At 39.1% G+C, this 14361-nt stretch overlaps 1 protein-coding gene across 4 annotated transcripts in view; it reads left to right on the top strand.

Moving 5' to 3' along the window:
* The window catches only part of ITSN1 (intersectin 1), a 228435-nt gene that overhangs the window by 80636 nt on the left and 133438 nt on the right, over nucleotides 1-14361 (top strand). For all 4 annotated transcript variants that reach the window (XM_023517462.1, XM_023517461.1, XM_023517459.1 and 1 more), the window contains exon 5: nucleotides 2466-2626. In XM_023517462.1, the coding sequence (XP_023373230.1) occupies nucleotides 2466-2626 (161 nt within the window). The remainder of the gene's footprint in view (nucleotides 1-2465; nucleotides 2627-14361) is intronic.

Below are 14361 nucleotides of genomic sequence, written 5' to 3'. Positions count from 1 at the left end.
GCGCCTGCCACAACGCCCAGCTAATTTTTAGTTGCAGCTGTCATTATTGTTTGGTGGGCGCAGGCTGAATTCAAACCCACCAGTTCAAGTGTATGTGGATGGCGCCTTAGCCGCTTGAGCTACAGGTGCCAAGTCCCAAGAAAAGGTTTTTGAAAAATCCTTGGCAGATAACAGAATGTACCTATGACCCAGCACGAGCATGTTAGTGTCATACTGACCTGGGGACTGTTCAGTCAGAATAGATAATCCAGAACAGATCTCACTTAATATGAACACTTAAAACTTGACAAAAATGTGTTTTAGTTTGGTACGAAGAGGACAGATTAATTTGGAAATGTTGCTGGGAAAGTGAGAGATCTAGGAAGTAATGATTGAACCCTGGGATGACGTATCCACCCCTGACATGCAGTCACAGATGGTTTAAAGACTGAAATGTATAATACAGTCATAGAAAATTGAGGACTAAAACCCTGCGGACTAATAATAGAAGTGTGGTGACTCTTGCCTATAGTCCAAGCACTTGTAGAGGCTGGGGATGGGGTAGGACTGCCTGAGGCAGGAGTTTGAGGCCGCAGTCTCTTGTGGTGTTGCCCACTGCACTGCGGCCTGGGCAGTAGAGCCGGAACCTGTGTTAGGAGAGGAGAAGGGAGGGAACTAGGAAGGAAGGAAATAAAAATATTTTATACATAAATCTGTAGAATTTCTATACAGTAAATATACACAAAAATAACAAATACTGAATTTTTAAGAATCTTTGAACTATCCACAGATAAACTTTTTTTTTTTTTTGAGGCAGATTCTTACTTTGTCCCCCTTGGTAGAGTGCCCTGACGTCACAGCTCACAGCAATCTCAAACTCTTGGGCTTAAGTAATTCTCTTCCATCAGCCTCCCAAGTAGCTGGGACTACAGGTGCCAGCTATTTTTTTTTTTTTTAGAGATGGGTCTCACTTTTGCTCAGACTGGTCTTGAACTCCTGAACTCAACCAATCCACCTGCCTTGGCCTCCCAAGTAGTAGGATTACAGGCTTTAGCCACTGTGCCCTACAGATAAACTATTAACATATTATACACAGTGAGCTTATAAACTGACAAGAAAAATACGTACAAACCATCAGAAAACTTGGCAAAGAATATGAATAAGTGCTTCATACAAGTATAAACCCAAATGATCATGAAACACAGGAAAAGCACTGCTTACTAGTAGTGAAATTCTGACACTGCTGCTGTGTTTTGCTCAAGGGGTCCTGAGTACAAGAAGAGCCAGGATCCTCCATCTAAGGCAGAAAGGGGGTTCCTACAGCCTGGGACCCTTGTTTCCTATTTTCTGATCTTTTCTGACATAGTTGTGGTTTTATAATTTCAAACACTTACAGAGATTTTTAATCCTTGCTGTGTACCATTCTTTTTGTTCTGTTTCATGTCTTATTTCTTTAACTCCAGCTATGTAAGATTATTTTTTGTATAACTTTTTTTTGGTAGACACTATCTGGATTTGTCTCAGTTTGCTAGTCGTGTCATTTTAATTGAGCTGGTCTTATTTAATGTTTTTAATCCATTTTTATAAGATTGGTTAAAAATATAAATATTTGTGGTTTTAATGTCTGGATTAAAAAAGAAATGAAGAGGTTAAGTCATGAATATGCAGTTTTGAGTTGTATAATGTGGCTTCTTATTGCAAGGACAAAATTTCCTCCTTTTGCTTACTCTCGAGAGAAAATAACTGCATTGAAGCTCATAAGCTGCACTTGGATCATGTGTGATTAAGTACAATTTTCAAACAGCAAGCACATTTGTAAGCTCATTACAGAGTTGTTGAGTGATATAGGGTAGCATTCTACAGAAAATTTTAAGTTTTATGAGCTTTCCAAGTACGGTGGGTTTTTTTGCAATTATAGTATTAATAGCATTATTGTACAGTATAACATAGGATAGTATGTCATACCAAATCATATTCCCATGTTGAGGTTTGTAGAACTCCACAGAGGAGTTGATGCAATCTAACCAAGGATCTCTAGCCATGACATTCTGTTTCTAAATCCTTTTTCTCAAATAGCTTTTTTGTGACATAAATCACATAATAAAATTCCCTCATTTTGATGTAGCTAATTAATTGGCTTGTAGTTTATTGACAGAGTTATACAGCCATTACCACTATCTAATTTTATAACATTTTCATAACTCCAAAAGGAAATCTCTTTTTATGTCTGAAGTATAAATCATCACAATGGGGCTGAAAATTCCCTGATGTATCACATAAGTAAAAGTAGCAGAGTGAAAATTATTTTGTGTTTGCTGTAAGACTTGGCAATATTTGCAAGTTATTCCCTGTAAACAATTTTGTTTTGTGTTGTTCTCCCTGGGGGTAAAAGAGCTAATTATTTTGTTTTTGTCATTGGGGCAAGGGGCTTCAGAAAGGTTCTATTATGGTCACACTTGTTCTGAGTTCATGCTTTTGGCTTGCAGGGCACTAGCTGACATGAATAATGATGGAAGAATGGATCAAGTGGAGTTTTCCATAGCTATGAAACTTATCAAACTGAAGCTGCAAGGATATCAGCTCCCCTCCACACTTCCGCCTGTCATGAAACAGCAACCAGTTGCTATTTCCAGTGCACCAGCATTTGGTAAGTCTGAAAATGAATTAGTTCCTATATTTCATTGTATACTTGAAAAATAAATGTTTCCTTTTTTTTTTGCAGTTTTTGGCCCAGGCTGGGTTTGAACCTGCCACCTCCAGCATATGGGGGCAGCGCCCTACTCCTTGGAGCCACAGGCACCGCCCTCCTTTTTTGTTTTTTTAGACAGTCTTAGTGTTGCCCAGGCTGGAGTGTTGCAGCATCAGCCTAGCTCATGGCAACCTCAAGCTCCTGAGTTTAAGTGATTCTCCTGCCTCAGTGTCCTGAGTAGCTGGGAGTATAGATGCCTTCTATAACATCTGGCTACTTTTTCTATTTTTAGTAGAGACCAGGGTCTTGATCTTGGTCAGGCTGGTCTTGAACTCCTGAGCTCAAGGGATCCTCCCAACTCGGTCTCCTAGAGTACTAGGAAGGTGTAAGCCACCACGCTGGGCCAAAATGTTTCCTTTCTTCCCTTCTTGGTTTATAGCACAAAATTCTAGGAGGTAAATCTGTCTAAAATATGATGGCCTTCTGCAGGCAGGTAGTGCTGAGGAGAAAGAGCATGTTCTTTAGGATGGGGAGGAAATCAGTGAATGCAAAGATGCTAGGTGTTGCTTGGAAACAATTTTGTATTTTGTAGTCTGCTGCGTAATCAGCCCTTTTTCTTTTCTTTTTTTTTTTTTTTTTTTCGCTCCTTCACATTGATCCTTCATGTTGTCACATAATTTCTTTTTGACTGTTTCCATTTTGCCTTTATTTCTTCTTATGTATAAACAAGTTTGTTGAGGTGTGGTATCTAGAAATATATTTTTAAATTACAATATCTGGGTCAGATAGCCATATTAAATTTTTTCATCAGACAAAATGTAATGAAATATAAAAATATTTATATTCAGATTAAACACATAATTTTATTAAAAGTTATCTTTCAGCCAGGTATTTTTCTCAAAATTCAATTGGTAATTAGTTGACTGAGGTCATCAACAGTTCTTTTTTTTAAGACAGAACCTCAAGCTGTCTCCCTGGGTAGAGTGCAGTGGCATCACAGCTCACAGCAACCTCCAACTCCTGGACTCAAGGAAGTCTCCTGCCTCTGCCTCCCAAGTAGCTGGGACCACAGGCGCCTGCCACAATGCCCGGCTATTTTTTGGTTGCAGCCGGCATTGTTGTTTGGCGGGCCCAGGCTGGATTCGAACCTGCCACCTTAGGTGTATGTGTCTGGTGCCTTAGCCACTTGAGCCACAGGTGCTGAGCCATCAACAGTTCTGATTTCTTCTCTGTTCTCACCCTAGACTTTTAATTATTTAGGTTGATTTGAAGATTGTAGTAATCAGATCTAACATCTGATTCATGGGAAGCTTCTTTCACTGTTGAAAACAAAACACAAAACCTGTGACTAGAGTTTCTTTCCCTTTCTTCACCCTGATATATCTGATGATAGGTGATAATGTGAATTAGATTTGGCTGGGCGAGGTGGCTCACACTTGTAATCCTAGGATTACTCTGGAAGGTGGAGGAGAGCAGACTGAGGGAGCTCATTAGTTTGAGACCAGCTGGAGTAAGAGACCCCTCCATCTCTAAAATTATCCAGGCATTGTGGGGGGGGGGGCTGTAGTGCCAGCTACTTGGGAGACTGAGGCAAGAGAATCGCTTGGGCCCATGAGTTTGAGGTTGCTGTGAGCTATGATGCCATGGCACTTTACCAAGGGTGACAAAGTGAGACTCTGTCTCAAAAGTAACTAAATAAAATAAAATGAATTAGATTTGAGAGAGGGCAGTCAGTAGTAATTCATGTTGTCTCTGATACAATTAGTGATAAGACAAATGAGTACTCTGGTTTTACGTATTAGATTTCTGATTAAAAGCAAACAACGTATTGACTTTCTGTTGGTGAGGTTTAGTTTTCTAAAAGGAAAAATACAGGTTTGGTGAAGAATTTCAGACAAATAGGACCAACCAAGATGATAAGGGGAATTCATGTATGAGCAAAGGCTAGGAAGACCAGAGTGGAGAGTTTAGTAGTTCTGTGTGACTGAAGGCTGTATTTGTCTTGTTCATTGTATATTCACAGTAATTAACCTTAGTTACTAACTTATTCAAGTGGAACTCACTTTGAATCCCTAAAGATCCCTATAGCCGCTTTTTGGTCAGGACCCATGTGCTAAAATAGTAAAAGGGTATTTAGTTCTCCTTTGGCTTCCTTCCAGCTCTGCAAGAGGAAACTTCAGAGTGGAGAAAGGGTCAGATGACCAGAGGCATCCCATTTCTTCTTTTTTCCTCAAACCTGGTAGTCAGTAATTTGTCCTGTCACATTTAATTTGTTTATGCTTATTCTCTTCTGCTGTAGGAATTTTAAGTGTGGAAAAATTGCTGATTTAGCTTCAGGAGGTGTGGCCTCACTGCTGAGCAGGTTTTTTTGTTTGTTTGTTTGTTTTGTAGTTTTTGGCCAGAGCTGGGTTTGAACCTGCCACCTCTGGCATATAGGGCCAGTGCCCTACTCCATTGAGCCACAGGCACCGCCTTAGTTTTTTTTTTTAGAGACAGAGTCTCATTTTGTCATCCTTGGTAGAGTGCTCTGGTGTCACAGCTCACAGCAACCTTCAGCTCTTAGGCTTAGGTGATTCTCTTGCCTCAGCCTCGAGAGTAGCTGGACTACAGGCGCCCACCACAACGCCTGGCAATTTTTTGTTGCAGTTTGGCTGGGACCAGGTTTGAACCCGCCATCCTTGGTATATGGGGCCAGTGCCCTACCCACTGAGCCACAGGCACCACCCTTCTGAGCAGTTTTTATAGTCACTTAAGTAACTTGCCACCAGTTAGGAATGGAACCCAGAGGGAATTCTGACCTGATTCCCGGCCACCCAGCCCAGAGCTTACCCCACTGCCTTTCCTCCTCTGTTCTCATCACATCAACATTCTCAGTGAATGTCTTTCAAGAGGATAAGCCATGAGGGAATGTAAGGACACAAGCAGAAGTTACAATTATGTGGCCCTGATCAAGTTTACTCAAGATTTTGCAAAGATCTGGTCTTTCTAGAATTGCTAGTTCCTGGTTCAATCTTGGGTAAAATTTTTTTTAATAGTTCTTCAAGCTGCTTGAGAATAAAATAATTTATTACTATTATCTTTGTTTTCTAATATTAAAAATTATTTGACTGTGCATTTCCTAGCCTTTACATATAGTATGTATTTTCACATATATAGTATTTTTTATTATAATAATAACCCTAAAAATTATGCAGAAATTAATTAGCCCTGTTTTATGAATGAGGGAATTGAGACTATAAGAACTTGAACTATTTGCTTAAGGCCAATTTAACAAAAGGAGGTAAAGCCTGTTTAAACCTGCAGTTTCTCTAAAGGATCTAGATTTCCTTATTATCTTCCTCCCCACCTTCATTAACCCCAAACCAGTGTGGTGACATGTAGTGTCACTCTTCCAGTGTTCTTTGTCTGCATGTATTTTTTATTTATTTATTTTTTCATCGATAGTCTCACTTTGTTGCCCTTGGTAGCAGCTCCAGCTCTTGGGTTTAGGCGATTCTCTTGCTTCAGCCTCCCGAGTAGCTGGGACTACAGGTACCTGCCACAACACCCAGCTTTTTTTTTGTTGTTGCCATTTGGCTAGGGCCAGGTTCGAACCTCCAACCCTCAGTATATAGGGCCAACACCCTACTTCCTGAGCCACAGGCACCACCCTATAAGTATTTTTTAATGCAGATATTAATACACTGTAGCATTAAGTAGGAGGGCAGAGACTAGAAATCCCAGGAAGCAGGAGAAATTTGAAAATAGGCAATAGAAAATTTTAAGCACAGGCAAATCCACAGCAGAAGGTCTCTATCAGACAAGGCCAAATAACATAGCATTACTATTAGAAAAAAGAAAATAAAGAGCCCCATAATACCAAAAGGCAATGAAAGTATACCAGCACCCCATCACAAAATAAGCTAAAAGCTGCTTTGAAAATGATAGAAAATGTGAAAGATCACTATGTATCAGAATTGTTAATTTCAAGAAAAAGGTGATAGAACTCAGGAAATAATGAGCAATAAAAGAAAAATTCATATTAGAAATGAAGACTTAACTGGAAGCAAACAAGAGATACCGTCTGAAGAGAAAATAGAAGATAATGTTTAAAATTAACAGGAAATGGAGAAGGAAATAAACAAGGATTGGAAAAACAGCAGCAAAATTTTAAGGCAAAGAATATTGACTATGTAGTCAGTAGGAGTCCCGGAAGAAGATACCAAAGCAAGAGGACAGAACAGATGCTAAACATGAATTTAAGACAGCTTTCTTAAAATAAAAGATTTGACACTATATTTAAAAAAGAGTATCATATGGCTGAGAATATAGATCTAGAAAGACCAATGCTAAAATATAGTCTACTTTTTTTCTTTTTTTTTGAGGCAGAGTCTTAAGCTGTCACCCTGGGTAGAGTGCCATGGCTTCATCATAGCTCAGAGCAACCTCCAATTCTTGGGCTTAAGTGATCCTCTTGCCTCAGTTTTTTTCCTATTTTAAGTAGAGACAGGGTCTTGCTTTTGCCCAGGCTGGTCTTGAACTTGTGAGTCAAGCATTCCACCCACCCAGAGTGTTAGGATTATAGGCATAAGCCACCACACCCGGCCACAAGATACATTCTGCTTTTCTTTTTTTCAAGACAAAGTCTCATGTTGTCACCCCTGGTAGAGTGTTGTGGCATCACAGCTCACAACAACATCAAACTCTTGGGCTCAAGCAATTCTCTTGCCTTACCCTCTCAAGTAGCTGGGACCACCGGCGCCCACAATGCTGGGCTATTCTTAGAGATGGGGTTTCTCTCTGTCTCAGGCTGGTCTTAAATCCATGAGCTCAGGCAATCCACCTGCCTTGACCTCCCAGAGTGCTAGGATTACAGGAGTGAGCCACTGTGCCTGGCCAAGATATATTCTACTTAAAAAAAAAATTATTTGGGCATATAGAGAAAGAAAAGCACATGGCTTACAAAGGGAAAAATTAGATTATCTTCAGACTTTTTGAGAGCAATGTTTTATGCCAGAAGAAAATGGTGTAACATATTTAGAATTATCAGGGAAAGAATGAGCCAAAGATTTTGTGTCCAGAAAAACTGACTTTCAAGTAGAAAGAACATAGAAAAACTGTTATCAGTTTACAAGGACTCAGGGAATATTAATATGAACCTTCTTGAAGAATCTGTTAGAGCAGCAACCCCTAACCTTTTTGGGGTACCAGTTTCATGGAAGACAATTTTTTAACAGAGGTTCTCTGGGTTTGGGTGGGCCATTAAGGAGCACACAAAGATCCCTCCAGTGTGCAATTTACAGTACGGTTTGCACTCCTATGAGAATGTAATGCTGTAGCTGATGAGACAGGAGGCAGAGCTCAGGCAATGGTGATAGCAATGGGGAGCTTTTGTAAATACTAAGCTAAGGATGAAGCTTAGCCTGCCACTCACCTCCTGCTGTGTGGCCTGGCTCCTGATAGGACACAGGCCTGCAGCAGGTTGAGGTTGGGGACCACAGCATTAGAATTAGTGTTAGATAACCAAGACTAGCTAACATCAGAGATACATCAGCATTAGGACCAGTGTTAAACACATAGTTACCTGTAGATTTAATAGTAAATGAAGGCTATGAAGGAGAGAGTATAAGATCTAACTCCTGTGTGCTCTGACAATGTAGATATGATAAAACTATATATAACAGAAATGTTAGAAAAGCAAAATGATTTAATGCTATCAGAAATTATGTGTTTATTAGTGATTGTATTAGTATTGCTATTCTGTGATACATAGTTTAAAAAATGAGTAATTATAGAATAGTCTAATTCTGTCATTCCTTTCTATCATATACTTTGAAAATCTCTATTCTAAATGTGGGCGTTCTCAACAAAGTATTCGTGGAAGCTACAGAGAGAGAAAAAGAAAAAAAAAGTCTGGACGAAAGGAGATGCAAACATAGCAGAGAGTGTCAAATATTAAACAAAATCTCTTATAGTCCTGGATTTGGACTTTCGAATCACGAGTATCAATATGAACTCGTAAGCTTCTCTCTCTGCCCCTCATTCTGCCTATTCATCTATCCATCTGTTCCTCTCCTAGCTCTGTGAACTGAAAAGCCCAAAACTATGCTCTACTGCAGCAGCAGTGAGCATCCCTAATACCCAGATTGTGAACTGGAAAAACCATTTCTCACTAAAAGAAACTGGAGTTTTTTTTGAAAAATGGCTGAATCTAAGTCTAGAGTATGACATGCACAGAATGAGTTTGGAGGGAATCATCTTGTAATACTGGTCAGTAAGGAAGCTATCAAAGAATCTGCAGGTGATATCAGAAGTGCTCAGAGCCTCAAGAATGATAATAAGTGCCATGGATTAAAACTCAAATATCTTTAAATATATGACTCAATAATGATATTTAGTTTAAAATTTGCCATAGGAGTATCATAGAGACCAATTCATTATCTTGAAAACAGGCAAAGGGAAAGAATTAAGCATTTATCATACTTTTCCTGCATTAGTTATACAACTAAATAGCCCACGAATATATCCTCATTATAAGCATCTCTTTATAAAAGTATTCCCACTAATTAATGACAAAGAGATGGTAAGATTAGAATATCACTATTTTGCAACTCTCCATAAATGAATAAATATATGCATTAAGCATTAGTGACTGCCAAGATCACAGAAAGACAGCTATACTTTATGAGTTTTCTATAGTTTTGCCAAAGAGATTCAATCTGTGCCTGATCCACTCTTCTTTTTTTTTGAGAAGTCTCACTTTGTTGCCCTCAGTAGAATGCTGTGGCATCACAGCTCACAGCAACCTCAAACTCTTGGGCTCAAGTGATTCTCTTGCCTCGGCCTCCCTAGTAGCTGGGACTATTGTTGCCTGCCACAATGCCTAGCTATTTTTAGAGATGGGGTCTTGCTCTTGCTCAGGCTGGTCTCAAACCCATGAGCTCCGTTGATCCACCTCCTTGACTTGGATCTACTCTTAAGATCTATCGACCTATTTGCAGGCAGGAAGTAGAATAGAGGAAAATATTGAATGTACTCTGAGGGCACAGTCAGCAAGATTTAGAGTAGGAAACTTTGTAGGTTTCTTGACCCACGTCATTCAACAAATAAATCGTGAGGAAAAGTAGGGAGAGGGACCTATAGTTTAAAAGAAATCTAAAAGACATTTCAGGGATGAAATTTCTGATCATGCCTGAGCTGAGCGAGATCTGAAAAATCTCCCCCCAAGGATAGCTATAAGACAGGGCAAAATTGACAAAATAACCATTCCAGTACTCTGAAGTCAAACAAAGATATCTGAGAATCATTTATGATTGAATAGCCACTGAGCTTCAGGTATGAACTGTGGAAACAGAAGTCTGTGGCATTATTTCCCAGGCATATTCCTACCCCTCAACCCTTAACTTAGGTTAACATGGAGGGACAGCCTGGGCTGCTGTAATTCAGGGAGTTCCTTGCTCTGGATGTGGAAATAATCCCTGTGTTCAGCAGCTTTGGCAGTGGAAGTGGTGATCTTGGAAGCAGTTGAGCCTAAAGTCATGGTCATGGCTGGTGTATTCTTGGCTAACACAGAGTGGGCCCAAATCAGCAAAAACTCCTGACCTACTCTCAAGCTACATGCCTGTACAGAGAATATGTGAAAGGTTCATGAGAAATGTAAAAGCTGGGGGAGACTTTAAAGTGTCCTGAACTTTGAGTACATTTTTGTGCTAACTTACAGACTGATTGGCAGAGAAAGGAAGCCTTACTAACTTGAGATGTTTGAGCACAACTTACATCCAATCATTGGCTGACTACTGTGCTATGCAGATAGAGGGACAAACCAGTCTCAAAAATAAATGCAAGAATTTGTAAAGATCCAACTGAGCAGAGCCATCAGAGGCTATACAACATGGGGAAAAGATAGATTTTTCTGATTTAGCCTGTGCAAGTTACTAAATAAAGATAGAAACAAGAACCTTCAGTGGGGAAATCAGAGGCAGAGTACTAGAATGTCCATTTCCAGCTATCGACTATGAGACATTTTTTAAAAAAGAACAGTACACTTTATATTCAAGAAAAGAAGCAATCAGTAGAAACCATCTCTGATTGAGCTGTTGGATTTATTTAGTAGACAAAGGCTTCAAAGCAGCAATTATGTTCAAAGAAGTAAAGAAACAAAAGAATTAAGGGAAAGTATACAATGAATCAACAAATAGAGATTTTCAAACAAAGAAGCTACAAAAAAGAACAAAAAGGAAATTCAAGAACTGAAAAATACAATAACCAGAATGAAAAATTCACCAGAGTGTATCAACAGCAGATTCAAAATGGCAGAAAAGGCTCGGTGCCTGTGGCTCAAGTGGCTGGGGCACCAGCCACGTACACCTAAGGTGGTGGGTTCAAATCCAGCCCGGGCCCACCAAAACAACAATGACAACTGCAAACAAAAAAGAACTGGGTGCCGTGGTGGGCACCTGTGGTGCCAGCAACTTGGGAGCCTGAGGCAGTAGATTCGCTTGAGCCCAGGAGTTGGGAGGTTACTGTGAGCTGTGATGCCACAGCACTCTACCCAGGGAGGGATAGCTTGAGGCTCTGTCTCAAAAAAAAATAAGGCAGAAAACAGAATTAGGTAATTTGAAACAGAATCAATAAAAATTACTCAATTCACAATAAAATTGAAAAAAATTTAATAGTGATTCAAAGAAGTGTGGAACAAGATCAGATATACCAGTATACATGTCAGGGACCTAGAAGGAGGATATGGAGAGAAAGGCACAGAAAAAATATTTAAAGAAATAAAAGCTAGGCGGTGCCTGTGGCTCAAAGGAGTAGGGCACTGCCCCATATGCCAGAGGTGGCAAGTTCAAAGCCAGGCCCGGCCAGAAACAGCAGAAAAACAAAAACAAAACAAAACAAAACTGAAAAAAGAAATAAAAACCAAGCACTTCCAAAATTCATTGGAAAGCATTATTTTACACGTTAAAAGCCCAATAAACCGTGAGTAGGGAAACAGAGATCCATATCTAGACACATCCAAGTTCAAGGATGAAAACCAAACACAGAGTAAAATCTTGCTTGAAAGCAGCAAAGGAAGAACAACTTATCAAGAAAAAAAAAGCCAAATAAGAATTTTATACACAGCAAAACAGTCTTTTAAAAATGAAGGTGAAATAGTGATATTTTCAAATAAACAAAGACAGTTCATTGGTAGCAGATCTGCCTTAAAAGAGATACTAAAGCAGATGTTCAGGATGAAAGGAAATTATTCAAGATGGTAACTTGAGTATATCAAAAGAAAGGAAGAGCATCAAAAATTATTAATATGTAGACTAATTTAAAAGACACTGTAAATCTGTTTTTCTCCTATTCTCTTAACTTTAGAGATATAAAATTATAGGAAGGAATAATTTAAATATGCATTGCCAGGCTCATCACATAAGGATGTAATGTATGTGACAATAATGGTACAGAGGAGGGGAAAGGGAACGAAGCGATATTTGTGCAAAGTTTCTGTATTCTGGCAGTATTAGAAATAGGTTATGACGAATTCATTATCAATATGGAAATTTTAATTTCTAGAACAACTACTTAGAAAATTTTTTTTATCCCATCGCAAAGTGGGCAAAGGACTTGAAGAGAAATTTCACCAAAGAAGATAGGCGTGTGGCCTATAGATATATGAAAAAATGCTCACTATCCTTAATCATTAGAGAAATGCAAATCAAAACTACTTTGAGATATCACCTAACTCCAGTAAGATTAGCCCATATCACAAAATCCCAAAACCAGAGCTGGTGTGGATGTGGAGAAAAGGGAACACTTCTATACTGCTGGTGGGAATGCAAACTAATATGTTCCTTTTGGAAAGACGTCTGGAGAACACTTAGAGAACTAAAAATAGACCTACCATTCGATCCTACAATGCCATTATTAGGTATATACCCAGAAGATAAAAAGTCACATTACAATAAAGATGTTTGTATCAGAATGTTTATTGCAGCCCAATTCATAATTGCCAGGTCATGGAAGAAGCCCAAGTCCCCATTGATCCACGAATGGATCAATAAACTGTGGTGTATGTACACCATGAAATACTATGCAGCCCTAAAGAAAAATGAAGACTTTACCTCCTTCATGTTTACATGGATGGAACTGGAAAATGTTCTTCTTAGCAAAGTATCACAGGAATGGAAGAAAAAGTATCCAATGTACACAGCCCTTTTATAAAACTAATCTATAGCTCTCAAATGAAAGCTACAACTTAATTCTAGCCCAAGAATGTGCGGAAGGGGAGGGAAGAAGGGTGGCTGGATGGTGGGAGGGTGACTGGAAAGATCACCTATATGGTCTGTCTAACAAGGGTACAAGTGAACTTTTCTAGAACTAGAATATAAATGTTTTGACACAATGACTAAGCAAATGACATGAAGTCTATGTTAACCAGCTTGATGAAACTATTTCAAATTGTATATGAAAACACTACACTGTACCCCGTGTTTGCATTAATGTATACAGCTATCACTTAATAAAAAAAATAATAAAAAAAAGAAAAAATTTTTTAATCAATAATAAAATCAATTATCCAGACATAATGGTGATAGGTGCCTATAGTCCCAGCTACTGAGGCAGCTGAGATAAGAGGATCGCTTGAACCCAGCAGTTTGAGGTTGCTGTGAATTAGGTTCATGTCACAAACTGTCGTGTCACAACCTTAGCCAACAGAGTAAGACTCTGTCTGTGTCTCAAAGAAAAACTAATAGGGCCTTGGGGCCTGTAGCACAGTGGTTATGGCACCAGCCATGTATACCGAGGCTGGTGGGTTCAGAACTGGCCTGAGCCTACTACACAACAATGACAACTGCAACAACAACAAAACAGCCGGGCATTGTGGTGGACGCCTGTAGTCCCAGTTACTTGGGAGGCTGAGGCAAGAGAATTGCTTAAGCCCGAGAGTTTGAGCTTGTTGTGAGCTGTGACACCATGGCACTCTACCAAGGGTGACAGTAAAACTGCCTCAAAAAAAAAGAAAGAAAGAAAAACTAATAGGAATTCAAACAGTAAAATACATGTGTTTTACATAAAAGAAGTTTTTTAGATTAAGACAGAAAAAAGAAAAGAAACGTTTCTTTTTGTTCTATCATTTCTTCTTCACTTACTGGTTAGAAAAAGTGAGGTACTTCCAAATGTAATGACCATTACGTTTCGGGTCATGCTGAGGTACAGTACTGAAAAGGCAGTTTAAATGTTTGATTTCCCTCCCTTCATTTATAGTTTAATTTAATTTAATTTATTTATTTACTTTTGAGACAGAGTCTCACTATATCACCCTGGGTAGAGTGCTGTGGTGTCACAGCTCACAGCAATCTCAAACTCTTGGGCTTAAGCAATTCTCTTTTTGCCTCAGCCTCCCAAGTAGTGGGGTCTACAGGCGCCTGCCACAACACCTGGCTATTTTTTGGTTGCATTTGTCATTGTTGTTTAGCAGGCACAGGCCAGGCTACAGGCACCAAGCCCGTTTACTAGTTTTAAAAATAATAAATTGATTACCTAGCATCTTCCCATGGTGACCAGTTAAAATTTTGTTTTAAACAAAATTTTGAATTCATAGATCTAATTATATTTGATGCTTTTAAGTCTGCCTCATTTAGTCTTACTGAACCTCATCTTGTTTGATCTCTCTTAAAGTTCGGTCTTGAGTTCTTTTGATATGATCCTTTTTTTTTTTTTTTTTT

Source organism: Otolemur garnettii, unplaced genomic scaffold, assembly GCF_000181295.1.
Source record: "Otolemur garnettii isolate 467f Iridium unplaced genomic scaffold, OtoGar3 scaffold00111, whole genome shotgun sequence".
Classification (NCBI taxonomy): domain Eukaryota; kingdom Metazoa; phylum Chordata; class Mammalia; order Primates; family Galagidae; genus Otolemur; species Otolemur garnettii.
The sequence above is the reverse complement of the archived record's forward strand: the minus strand, read 5'-3'. Positions and strand labels throughout refer to the sequence as shown.